The sequence below is a fragment of the Accipiter gentilis genome, chromosome 26 (genome assembly GCF_929443795.1).
Source record: "Accipiter gentilis chromosome 26, bAccGen1.1, whole genome shotgun sequence".
NCBI classification, from domain to species: Eukaryota; Metazoa; Chordata; class Aves; order Accipitriformes; family Accipitridae; genus Astur; species Astur gentilis.
Window position 1 is genome coordinate 13,336,483 of NC_064905.1, and position 12,673 is coordinate 13,349,155.

At 45.4% G+C, this 12,673-nt stretch overlaps 1 protein-coding gene across 2 annotated transcripts; it reads left to right on the plus strand.

Moving 5' to 3' along the window:
- The first annotated feature begins 5,588 nt into the window (after nucleotides 1-5,588).
- On the plus strand, nucleotides 5,589-10,014 carry LOC126050986 (ovomucoid-like). 2 transcript variants are annotated; one of them, XM_049829591.1, is made up of 8 exons: nucleotides 5,589-5,876; nucleotides 6,356-6,378; nucleotides 6,951-7,075; nucleotides 7,312-7,357; nucleotides 8,227-8,351; nucleotides 8,492-8,537; nucleotides 9,248-9,366; nucleotides 9,857-10,014. In XM_049829591.1, exons 1-8 carry the CDS (start codon nucleotides 5,819-5,821, stop codon nucleotides 9,900-9,902), a joined length of 588 nt encoding a protein of 195 aa, XP_049685548.1. In that variant the 5' UTR covers nucleotides 5,589-5,818; the 3' UTR covers nucleotides 9,903-10,014. The 2 variants fall into 2 exon arrangements, with proteins under 2 accessions (XP_049685548.1, XP_049685549.1); XM_049829592.1 differs by having other exon boundaries at nucleotides 9,251-9,366.
- Nucleotides 10,015-12,673: the final 2,659 nt, after the last annotated feature.

A 12,673-nucleotide genomic window follows, 5' to 3' on the forward strand; every position in this document is an offset into this window, starting at 1 on the left:
CCCAACTGCAAAGGCAATGGGTAGATCTTGAGGGCACCTGCCTTCAACCAGCTTTCCAAAAGCAAACCAGGTCTGGAGATGCATCCTGGTGCAATGCTCCAATCGATTTATTCCACTAAGGGCATCCTGGACAGACACTCTGCTTGGGTGAGAGCGACGGCCTGCCTCCCTCACCGCTGCTGTCAGATACCTGCCGCCTCACCCCTGCATTACTGTATGGTAGACTTTGGCAGCATGATGCGGCCCCAGGCAAACCCGAACATACACATAATTAGAGGCAGTCCCAAGATTGTTGCAGCTGGGGGGTGTTTTGTGGCTGCTCTGCAAAAGCAAGGAAGGCACAGAGGGTTTGCTGGCACCAGGAGCTGCTCGTTCCTGGTTTAGTTTCCAGGGTTATCCCCAATTTCTTACGCCCACAAGAGAAGTGGTGAAGAAGGGCGGTTCCCAGCTGCATCTCTTCCCCTTGTGAGCAGGATTGGAAACCCACCTTTAGGTGAGAGAAGCCCTTTTGCAATCAACTCTGCTTCCCAAAGCAACAGGACAGAATATATTCTCTGGGCAGGCAGATACCTGGCTGCCCACGTTTGTGTTTGCAACGTTCATCACTGTGGGGTACTGCAGAAACCCAATGGGCAGGCAGGCAGTCCTAACAGACCTGGTGTTTGGAGGACTGCTAGCAATCACTACCGCAGCCCGTTTCGGCACCTCACCCACCACTTAGCTGCTGCTTGTAGGTAATTACGTCGACTGTTGCTCGTAGAGGATCCTTTGAGATTCTTCGGCCTCTGGAAATCTCAGCTGATGAAAGGAAGGGCTCAGAGTCATAGCGTCAATTTATTATTCATTAACAGCGAAGCACTGGCAGCGTGGCGTGCTGTACAGGCAGCAGTCACACAGTCAAACAGTTAATGATCTTAAGTGACAATGTGTCACTTTCCAGAGACTGGAGAGAGCAGCTCTCTGAAGGGAGACAATGTATTTCCAAAAGACATGACTCTCTGCAACCATTTAGTGCCAAGTCCCTTCCCGGGGCTGGAATGTCCCTCCTGTGAGAGGGAGGTCTGTGTGCGGGAAGGCATTTCAGTGTCGGATGCAATTTCTTAGGACCAAGACAAATTGAGGCTCTGGGAGGTAGTGTCGGGGCTGCGTGGCTCAGGGGCTTCACGTTCCTTCCTGTCCCCCTCCACCGAGCGAGGGAGTCGGGGGTAAGAGAACACCTGCTCCAGCGCTTCTTTTCTTTCCTGGGAAGCAGCAGAGAGGATGAGGATGGCCCCCCAGGAGCCATGATGCCTTGGAGACAAGTGGAGCTCCCGATCGTGCTCAAGATCCCCGTGGTCCTCAGAGAGCATCTTCCAGGTGCCATGTCCGCTAAACAGGAAAATCCACCAGGCAATTGAGGGGAAACTGTGAGTAGAAATGAACGGGGACAAATCCTCCACCCTGGTGCGGAGTTACACAGCATTACTCGGGAGTAACCGAGGGCTGAGCAGGACCCCAGCGGCACTCCAGACCCCCTGGCCCAGCGGGGGCAGCTTCTTAGGATGGAGAGGAAGACAGTCCTCTTTTATGAGTGCCTCGCTGGAAAGAATTCTTTTGTTGCTGCTCAATAAAATCCTGCCACAACAACACAAAATCCTCTTCACCATTACTAATCTAACTCTCCCTCCAGGAAATTCAAGGCAGGAAACATTGTCTGCCTGCCGAGGTATTTTATGGTACAATTCTTTAAGCAGTACCTCAGCATTTTATGTCATTATCTGATGTTTGTGAATTTAGGAAATGCCATTCAATTACCCCACAACCTGATTAACACATTGCATGTGGTTATTTTGTTCTGCTCTATTTTATATCAATGCTTCTGTTTTAACATATTGTTCTACTTGTTGCTGGCTAAAATATACCTCAGGCCAGTCTAGACCTTTCCGTTAATGCAGTTTCTCTCTGAGGCTTCATTCAGTATAAATGGTTTGTTAGTATGTTCTTTCTTGATGAGGAGAAAAATAAAATGATGTTTTAAAAGAAAATTACTTGGAGATGTCGTTTTTGGGGGCTGGCTGTGTCAGAGCTATTGCAGTGTGGCAGAGCTGAGATTCGCTGAGGGATTGGGATGTGCAGAGCCAGATCCTCAGCCTTTTGCTGTTAGTATGCAGCTCCCAGACAGTCAAATTATTCCAGACACCCTTGCCTGTGATATCATCTATGCTTAAAAGACTAGAGATATGCAGGCAGCAATCAGATAGCTGAACTACAAGGAGAAATATTAGATGAGTGCGGCTTAGAGCAGGGGCTTTGCTTGCTGTAAATTGAATTCTTGTTCTCATAGAAGATCCAGTTCTGCCCCCGTGTGCAGAGGTCTGGGAACAGCAACCTGTTTTGCGAGCTCTTGCGGTGTGCCACATCGCTGTCAATGGCGAAGAAATGCATTTTGCATTTGTCTCTGCAGTAGCGTAGACTGGAGCATAGTACCACTTCATTCTTGATTATGGTGTGGTGTGTGACAGCAGGATACAGGAGCAAGGACAATGATACCGCTGCTGGAATAACAACATGTTGTCTTGCATGCACACATCCACCTTTTTTATTTTGAAAAAAAAAATATTTTAAAGTATCATTTCTCTTTGTAGTCAGATGAAGCCTGTGACAAGTTTAAAATTAAAGCAGGGAATACAAATGAAGAATTTTTTAGGTCGTGGTAGGTTATGGACTTGCTTGAGATAGGGAGTCTTGAGACCAGAGGAAAAGATTCCCAGGAAAATATGACTGCTATGGGAAGAAATAATGCTGGTATAGAAACTGGGTAGAATTTCCAGAGTTATTGGAAATTTACCTTAATACAAGAGGATCCATCATATGACTGCCAATGTTTATCCCATTCAGTGGCTATAACCTTCCCGAATGCTTGCCCTCCAAGAACTTGAAATAGCAGTAAGAGTTTTATTTAAACTTTTCTATTGGATGTCATATCTGTAGAAACATTAAAGTAATCCTATGCCCAAAGTCACTTTACTGAGCCCACCATCATGATACTCTCAAATACCACAGAGAGGTTTTGGCAGGTGAGTTCACTTTGCCCTTCCCATTTGCGACATGTGTATGACATTTCCCAAAGTTCACTCTTCCAAATACATGGAGACAGGGTTTTTTTGACTGCTCCTAATGCCTGTTTTCAACCTGTCTGCTGCCCCGCAATTATTTCTGTCCCATTCCCTCTGTTTCTCATTAATGGAGCTCCCTTGTGCAATCCCACGTCACACCTAGCCCAGCAGCTCTTGCTGCCCTGCCCTGACTGCTACCAATTATCACCCATCCTTTCTCATGGACCCTATAGCAAGACTCTTTCCTTGCTTCCCTTTTTCTCCCTGCTTCCTGGTGAAGTGGCAAGGATTGTTGGAGGAAAAGAGCTGCTTTTGGAGCAGTCCTGGCTGCCTACTGAGATCCTCCGAAGCAGTATGTCAATCAGAGGGGGATCTCCCCAGCGGATCTAATTAATCAAAGGGCAGGTGTTGGCCAAACAGGAGAACGATGCAGCTCCCTAGCAGATACTCTGCCATTCACAACAGCTCCTGAGCAACCAGTGTGATTTCAGCCTGGTGGGAGAGGCAACTGGAGAAGTAGCACCGTTTCTGGTAACTGGGGATTTCAGGTCTGGAGGTGGGTATGGAAAAGCTCGGGTCGCAGAGCTGAAGAGGAGACAGACTATGTTCCTGCAGCCTCACTAACCGCCGCAGAACCAGCAAGTGCCATCTCTGCCGGCAGCTAGTGCAAGTTCTGAGGATTTTCAGGCTTTGGCATTCTTGCCCCTGGAGAATAATCAATATTAATGCTTCTGTGATTACTGCTTCCCTTCCAAATATGCTCATAATCAGTTCAAGGAATCTGAAAGTCAGTCAGGATGCTAAGAATACAACAGAAACAGCTTTCAAAGGAATCCTTCAACTTCTGATATTTGTGAATAAGATCCAAATAGCATTACTCATTTATTTGTCAGGAAAATTATTTCATTGATACGAACAGGACTGTGAGTATTGCGTTCAGCTCTGGGCCCCCCAGCATAAGGACAGGGACCTGTTGGAGCGAGTCCAGAGGAGGGCCACAAAGGTGACCAGAGGGCTGGAGCACCTCTCCTATGAAGACAGGCTGAGACAGTTGGGGTTGTTCAGCCTGGAAGGGGAGAAGGCTCTGGGGAGACCTTATAGCAGCCTGCCAGTACCTGAAGGGAGTCTACAAGAAACCTGGAGAGGGACTTTTTACAAGGGCGTGTAGCAATAGGACAAGGGGTAATGGCTTTAAACTGAAAGGGGGTAGATTTAAATTAGATATAAGGAAGAAATTCTTCTCTGTGAGGGTGGTGAGGCACTGGCACAGGTTGCCCAGGGAGGCTGTGGCTGCCCCATCCCCGGCAGTGTTCAAGGCCAGGTTGGACGGGGCTTGGAGCAACCTGCTCTGGTGGAAGGTGTCCCTGCCCATGGCAGGGAGTTGGAACTAGACGAGCTTTAAGGTCCCTCCCAGCCCAAACCATTCTATGATTCTAACATGCCAAATCCTGCAAGCTCTATTCCGTGACTACAACTCCCTTACACTTTCAACTACATTTTTATGATTTATCTGCCCTTGCCAAGACTTGAACATCTCCCACAATAATAAGAAAAACAATTCTGATTTTCTATTTAAAACTCAGGCTGCCTTTAAGCCACATGTATGAATCAAGCTTCCTCTAAAGCACAAACCTGTTCCACCCCTCAATTCCTTCCGTAACTACCTTAAATCAAAAATGTATTTTTTATGCGATATTCCTTATTTGGTTTTCCATACCCCTGCAATAGAGTTGAATCACTTAACAGAGCCTAGCATGTTATTCTTCAATTATCTTCCCTAAACCATGACTCTCAGATGACATTCTAAATTTAATGCCATACAAGAGGGGGAAGGGGGGAGCCTAAGGACTCACCTTCTGTTTGCAGCTGCTGCAAATTTTTCTTGAATGCCTTTGGTTTTAAGCCCGTTTCACCTGCACAGAATACCCCTTGTGTGCCATTAAGAGGAGACATTATGCCAGTCCAGACTTAAGGCTATTTATTCTCAGCATTTCTTAATCAGACTCATACACATTGCCAACAGATGAATACCTCTTGCTCCTGCACAGAAACATCCTATAAACTTCGGAAGTTTTAGGTAATGCTTTCCTGTTGTGATGACTGTTTCCTTCCTTTTGGTGAGAAATCCCATGTACCAGAAAACTACAGAAGAGAGTGTGGAGAGATTCATTGAGCCCTCAGCATCTTTAAAGTACACCGATGTCTGCCAAACCCCAGATTTTATGTCTGTAAAAGCTTAGCGTGTCCCTTGCTGCTGTGCTCCCCCCCACTCTGCTGTACCACACAAATCTCCTGCAGCCCAAATACTGTTTAGTGTATGTAATATGGTGTGTGCAAGTTCAAATGCTGTCAACAAATGCGCTCTTTTTGCTTTACCGACTTCTATACGTAATTTCACAACATCTGCTATTGAGACAGTGCTCTTGTTTGGAAAGTACAAATCACTCTTTGTACAGCAGGGCGCCTTTGTTAACAAGCTGGGTGTAGCTCAGATTTTTGTTTAATTCTTCTGGGCATCTCTCTAACAAACAAGTATTCTTTAGAGCTCAACTCAATAATCAATACAATTTTCTTAGTTTACAGAGCAAATAATTACTTTCTGGGATGACTTCACAGGGTCAGGGAGATGTATATATACAGTGTGGATAGAGAAGGCTGAGAACCACCTACTGAACTCAACAGTGACAGATTTGCAAGTAACAGGCTATACAACCATCTCTGCTATGAAGACAACAAGAAGCGTTGCCCTTCTTGGGCTTGTGCTTCTCAGCTGCCTTTCTGGTAAGTTGTTTTTGTTACAGTCTGTGCTAGTATCTCCAGTCCTCCTGAACATTTGCCTTTATATATACATCCTAAAGGAGAGTTCAGCCCTTTGGAAATGTGATGATTTAGTAATACGCAGGCTCTCTTTTAAAGAACTTTATCCTTGTGCAGATAAATACTCTAGATTGGTAGGATGCATTTGTCTGATTTAAGCTTATGAGCCTTGGTGGGGATAATAGTACTGCAAAAGGAGAAAAGTTTATGTCCCATTTCTTCTTTAGTCAGTCAAAATTTCCAGTTTCACAAAGAATTGATTTTTTTAATCTTAGTATATAACTTCTTGTTTACTTGGAGTAGATAAAACATTTGGGAAAACAATCACTTCTCAGTAATGAAAAAGTGTATTTGGTTACTCTGTTGGGAAATTGATGATTCCAAAGGAATTTTCAAGGACATTGTACAATTTTTATATTTTATAATCTCTGTTTTTATTGTAGATATTGTTATTGCTCAAAAACGGGTGAGTAGTAGATCTTCTTTGTCATTTAGTCTTGATTTCTAAGTCTAGTAGATGAATAATTCATACTCACACTGTATCCCCAAGGAAGGCTTGAGGGAGGAAAAAAAGGAAAGTGAGCAAGAAAGCAAGAAGGAAAAAGCCCCTAAGTATTATACCACCTCTTTTCCCCAAAGTAAGAAAATACCATTGTCAGAGAAAGATAACTTACCATATTGATGATAAAAAAGACTGTAATTAATAATGTAGAGTGAGTCAGCACAGCACAGAGTGCCAGCAGAAAATCTACACAACTATTGAATAACTGCCTAAATATCTTTCCTGTCTTGATTTCCCAAGGAATGATCATTTTTGCCTGCAATTCTTGCCGAAAGTACTGAAAGTCTTAATTAATAGCAAAAAGGTGCTTTTGTATGCTGTAAGAAACATGGTATATTTTGTTCCCTCTCTTCTTCACCATGGAGGAACAATAGGGAAAAAAATTACCAACAGGAGTCTCCCAACGCAGTGAAAACATGATTAACACAAGCATACTCTTCTCTCCATTTGGAGAAATGACAAGTTGTCTTTAACAGGCCTCCTGCGGCAGGTACATGTTGTCTGAAAAAAACCAGCTTGCTTGTACCCGCAACTATGAACCCGTCTGCGGGACTGACAACGTGACCTACTCCAACGAGTGCTCCCTCTGCAATGAAATCTTGTGAGTACCAGGTCTCCTGATTACCTACAATCCCAGTTCAAGCACCAGACAAAAGCCTTTGGGGTTGTGACTAATCATGGGGTGGACTAGATTTTTCCTAAGTTTCTGCCTTCCCTAATGCCCGTGATCTTCCGTGTCAAAGCTCCTGAATGATTAATTACTGGGGCTTTATGAGTGAGATGACATGGTATGAACAGATTAATCCTTCCTTTCCTTCTCTCTCTCTCTCCCTCCAGCCGAAACCAAGCCATTGACAAGAAGCACGATGGAAAATGTGTTAAGGTATGGTCTGAGATCGGTTCCTTCTGCTGCGCTGAGCAGTGGTGGGTAAAAGAGAGCTAGACAGAAACCTTGCCTAGGATTAATTCCGTACTAAACCCACAGAATTCCAAACTGTCAGAAATGGAATGAAAATTAAGAATTTCAGATTTGCAAGAATTTCTTTTAAATCTTGTTTGAACAATGAGGTTTTAAATGTTATCTTGTGTATAACACCAGACTTAAGAATGGAAACTTTTGATTTCTATAATGCTTCTGTGTCATCAAAACACTTCTCTTCAGACCTAGATGCTTGTTGAAGCTAAGAAATTCCCAGAGGAAGTTTGGATTTTCTAACGGAAAAACCAATTCTATCGGAACATTTAACATAAAGTTTGTTTACCAATATATGGAGCTATCGTGGAGAAGTATCTCTATTTTTAGGTTAGAGAAAGTAAAGAAACACTCTGGCTGTGCAATTTAACACAATACAACGAATTCCATTTCAGTACGCTCAGAGTTAACTGCAGAAACGCCGAGGTGAGCATAAACTCCATTTTAAAGGGGCATTGACATTTCGCAGCAAAAGTTGCTGCTGCATAAGGCATTTTAGGCAAAGATCCTTCGTGGTGGCATTCATAGTGAAAAGCCCCAAGATGGCAGGGATGAAGGCCGCTTCAGGACAGGAAAAAACAGGTACTCCAGGATCATGCTGTACCCACGCGCAGGATTTCAGCTGTTTGTGCTACATCAATGCCGCCACGCTGGGGCTGGGAGCTCCTCTCCCCTGCAGACCCGGGCAGAGGGGGAGATGTCTCTTGCACCGCGCTCCGTTGCACAGGACTGATGCAAAGGGGAGCGGAGATTAAAATGTTGTTCTGTGACTGTTTCAGCTTGACTGCACTGGCTACCTGAGATCAAGCGGCGGTGCGGTCCCCTGCACCCTGGAGTACATGCCCATCTGCGGCACTGATGGGACCACCTACCCAAACAAGTGCAGCTTCTGCAATGCTGTGGTGTAAGCGAAGGGGCTGGGTCACGGGAGGGGTTTCTGGATCCGTGGGTGCTCATGTTGGTATTTAGAGCAGAAGGAGGTAGTTTGACTTGTGAAGTGGCTGTGCTGTGCTCATTCATTCTCAACTCGCTCTTTTCCCAAAGGAATGGACTGGACATAGACCTGAGGCACAAGGGAGAATGCTTAGAGGTAAAGCGCAGAAATCTGCACTCTTAACTGCTGTTACAGTACATTGTACAACACAAATTCACTGAATTGTAACTAAATAATAGAAACGCCTGCGCCGTCCTGGTACATTTGGCCTGGAAATAGGATTTGAGGAACATAGTTAAAGTATGCTAGGGTCAAAGGGGATTGAACCAAATCCATGACTCAGATACGCAGTCTGCCCTCTGCCCTGGGAACACAGCAGTCAGCGGATGCTGAGACCTTCGGTTACTGGGAAAGGGGCTGAGCAAGAGATGCTGCCTCATACCTTCTGCGGGAGAGCAGGAGGGTCATATACTACCAGCACTATTAGCAGTGCTGATTCTTCAGGTGGGAATACTTTTCTGCAGCGTGGCTCGTGACCATCCACTTTCTGTATGCCTGCCTCTGCTAGCCTGCTGAACCAGAGCAGCCAGTGGGAGGGCCAGCCTGGAAATATCAGCATGGTCATTTCACTATTTATAATAGTATTTATTAGATTTTTTTGCCCCCACCTTCTCCTCGGTTCAGGCTGCTCCAGGCAAGCACGTTCTCTGCCTCTGAGTTTGCAGAGTTGCTAGAACAACAGAGCCCTGCACCTGAAAAGAGCATTTATGCTTTGGCATGTCATAAACTTTAAATAAACATAAAACACTCATGTAGGAAAATATGAGGAACAAAAGCTTTAAAATGTGTTGTTGCTCCATTATTAGCAGATTGACTGCAGCGAACAGCCGGGTAACAATCTCATCTGCACCGCTGACTATAAGCCCCTTTGTGGCTCCGATGGCAAAACTTACGGAAACAAGTGCCAGTTCTGCAGCGCATTTTCGTAAGTATGGAGCTCACCACGTAGCCATGAAACCAGAGGAGCTGGAGCACACGCAGCAGCAGCAGCAGCTGGTGTGGAAGCCCCAGAGCTCCTGTTAGCCCCTCGGTAAATCCATCCCTGCTCCATGTTCCTCTCCTGACACTCACTCCTCTGCCACCCCCCAGGCACTGCAGATCTTAAGCCTGAGTGAGTCTTCTCCTTCCCTCGCAATTAAATCCAGATCCCCATTTGCAGGCTCCTAGCACTGCTGACTCCCTCCCTGCCAGATCGTTTTAAAGTGTGACCGTAGGAGGTGTCCAAAATTATGGGGTTTGTCCCAAATCTCTTTAATGTGAGAAAGCATGTAACCTGGGGAATCGGGAAAGAGGTGAAACATTAAAAGAAGTGCTTTATAACTTGGAGAGCGTGAGAGCATTGGCTTATTTGGGTGAAGTTAGACTATAAAACTGAGATCCATGTCTGTAATTTTGGCCTCCCTTTTTCTCTTCAGGCGGAGCCAGGGAACTCTGTTCTTGAAACACCGTGGCGAATGCTGAGCGCTGAAGCCATACCCTTCGCCCTGATTTTTCCCTTACAAATCCTGCAAACACGCTCTTCCCTGCGCCCTCAACTGTTGCACATTGGTCTCTGCTTTGATCGATCAATAAACTAAACACAGCCACTCTCTTTGTCATGGACTGGTTTTTGGTTTTGGTGTTTTGGTTTGGTTTTTTTTTCAGGGCAGGGGTAATGGTCTTCAGGCTTTTAGGTACTTATCTGTCAGGCAGGAGAAGTTGTGAAATAAACCACAATAAAGATCAAAGCGTAACACCCATCACACACCAGCCCAAGCCCTCACAAGGGTACGTCACTCCATACCAAACCATCAGAAGAGAAACCAAGCTGCTATAAAATACTGCCACTCTCCTAATTTCGGTGTCCTATAGAGTGTAAATGGATGTGTCTTTGTTTTCGAGGAACTGGTTCTTTTAGGGGCCCTGGTGTGGGGGAATGGCCCTGGGGAAGTGTGAAAGAGAAAGGTGGCCGTGGTCAGCCCTACCTGGTCACACCTGGGCAAGGGGCAGGTCTGGCAGTGCGTTGTAAAAAGGAGGCTTATGGCAAAGGGAGGAGGCTATCTCATAGGGAAGAAAATTAGGAACTGCTGCTTCCTTGAAGGGTGTGTCTGTCGAGACTGTGTTGATCAGCAGAAAATTGCAGCAAGCTAGGCAAGGCTGTAATGAGCCTAATGAGAACCCGAGGACAAATTAGACTGGGCTCAGGCTTTGAGCTTCTTGGAGACAAGATCTGAAAAGTTGTACCTGGGGTATTTGAGGCAGAGGTAGGACAGGAGACCCTTCAGGAAAAGGTCTTGGATTCTCTAATCCCACGAAAGAAGGGCCAGAAGATGTGCTAGGAGGCCCAAGATGCTTTCTGTCTAGGGAAAAAAGGTGTGGAGATAGCATCTTTGTGGGAGCCTAAAGAGTGCACTGGAGGAGCAATGATATATATGAATGTTCATGACGATGTGCCATCTTTTGGGGTGAGTCAAAGAGTTAATATGCAAACAGCGCAGGCAAAAAGTCCCTAGTACCATGGCTTACACACTCCCTTCCTTTTTCTTTCTCCACCTTCCATTCTCTTGTTATGCAGCAAGAATATCTGCTGCCAGGGCTGATACGTAGGACAAAATCTGTGACTTCCAAGCCTTTTCGTTTGGGTCTCATTTCCTGAAGTAGATAATTTCTTGAGCAGGAATTTTGTAGGTGCTTCCCACCAGAAGATAAGAGGCTTGCCCTTCCCCTAGTACTAGCACAGAGCAGTGCTCTGTCCTGGGAAGCGGGATGGAACTTCTTATTCTCAGGGGTTTTTTTCTGTTAGTACAGGCAATATAAATCACATCATGCCTCTGTGCCTGCTCATAAGAAAAGACAACCTGGAGAGTCATGAGAGTTCTCACCGCTTACCTGCTTGTGTGTGCGTGAAAAATAATTAAGGAACGGTCTAAGTAGCTGGTGGATGTGAACAGAGACCTGTCAGCACAGGACAGAGCTCTGCTATAATTTCGTGTTGGCCAAGAGGTTTATAGAGTGGCTACAGACTAGTGGCGTTTTGGCCATGGCAGGAAATTGTCTTCAACAGCAAGATCCTACTGTAAGCCTTCTCTGCAGTGGTGGGTTCTGCCTGAGGAAGCCAGACACTTGCTTAGGAGCTCAGAAGGCTTTGGAAAAGCCCAAAGAAGAGCCGCTCACCTAAAGGGAAAAGGAGGGCAAATGGCAAGTACTGGGTATGTGGCTGTATCCTAGATGCCTTGTGAGTCTCTAAGCAAGAGCTGTTTAGAAGATGGAAAGGTTTGTATCACATAAGACACGGGTAAGTACTTGGCTTGGCACCAGCAAGGCTTTACCCAGCTACACTCCTTAGACTGCAAAGCAAGGTCCAGGTGCCCTTCTTGTACCCCTGATTTTCAGAGAAGTCAGAGAGACAGAAGAATTCCCTCAGCTACACCAGCAAGTGGCCTGTTTCAGACGTTATAAAGAAGTGGAAAGGGGTAATAATGATAATCACCTGGTTGGTAATTTAGTGTCTTCCTCTCCTCAGCCCGGAAGGGATTGGTCCCTGCGGTACATTTGCTGAGGCTTTAGCCAGCCAGTTATGCTGCAGCAACCGAAATGTTTGGGTAGATAAAGAACTGAGGCATTAAGGCTGTGGTCGTAAGCAGTGACGTATGAAACTAGAAAAGGCAAACAAGTAGTGCTGTGAGTGGCAGAACTAAGCGTGGTTTTGAACGGCGCTGCGGCTGACTGACTTGATAACTAAATTATATGAGAGGCTGCGTCGTGAGCTCACCCTTAATAGACATCTGAGAATTCACCTGTCAGTCACAGTTCGCTGCTGTGTGGATTTTAAGATGTCTGGCAAGCTGCAAATTCTAATGCTTCCCCAGATGTAGGGTATTCATAACATTGCTGTCCTGCAGAAGCTCTCTCCCTTGCTGGCTGAGAACATTTGTAGCATCTTTCCTCTGTTGCTAGACATATGTATAAAAATGTTTTTATTATTTTTAAGGGTTTTTTGCTCCTGTGTCAAATTTGGTTGGAACTAGTTGCAGTTTCAACTGGGGGAACTAATAAACAGATATATCTCTACACATTGGTCTCCTAAGCCTTGTCTCCTTAGGAAAGCATACTAAAATTTTAAGCTTATTCGTATCTGAACAGATATTTTGCAAATGGTGCAGCTGAACAAATCCTTGCACAGGCTCAGCTGGAAATAGAGCTCAGGTCTCCCAATTCCTCATCAAATTCCTGTCATTGTCACTCGCTGTGGG

Bases quoted from the DNA above. Each gene is read 5' to 3' on its own strand.
- LOC126050986 (XM_049829591.1), top strand. From the start codon at position 5,819: ATGAAGACAACAAGAAGCGTTGCCCTTCTTGGGCTTGTGCTTCTCAGC. The intron at 6,379-6,950 runs GTGAGTAGTAGA...TGTCTTTAACAG, and splicing joins TTGTTATTGCTCAAAAACGG to GCCTCCTGCGGCAGGTACAT. The intron at 8,352-8,491 runs GTAAGCGAAGGG...CTTTTCCCAAAG, and splicing joins AGCTTCTGCAATGCTGTGGT to GAATGGACTGGACATAGACC.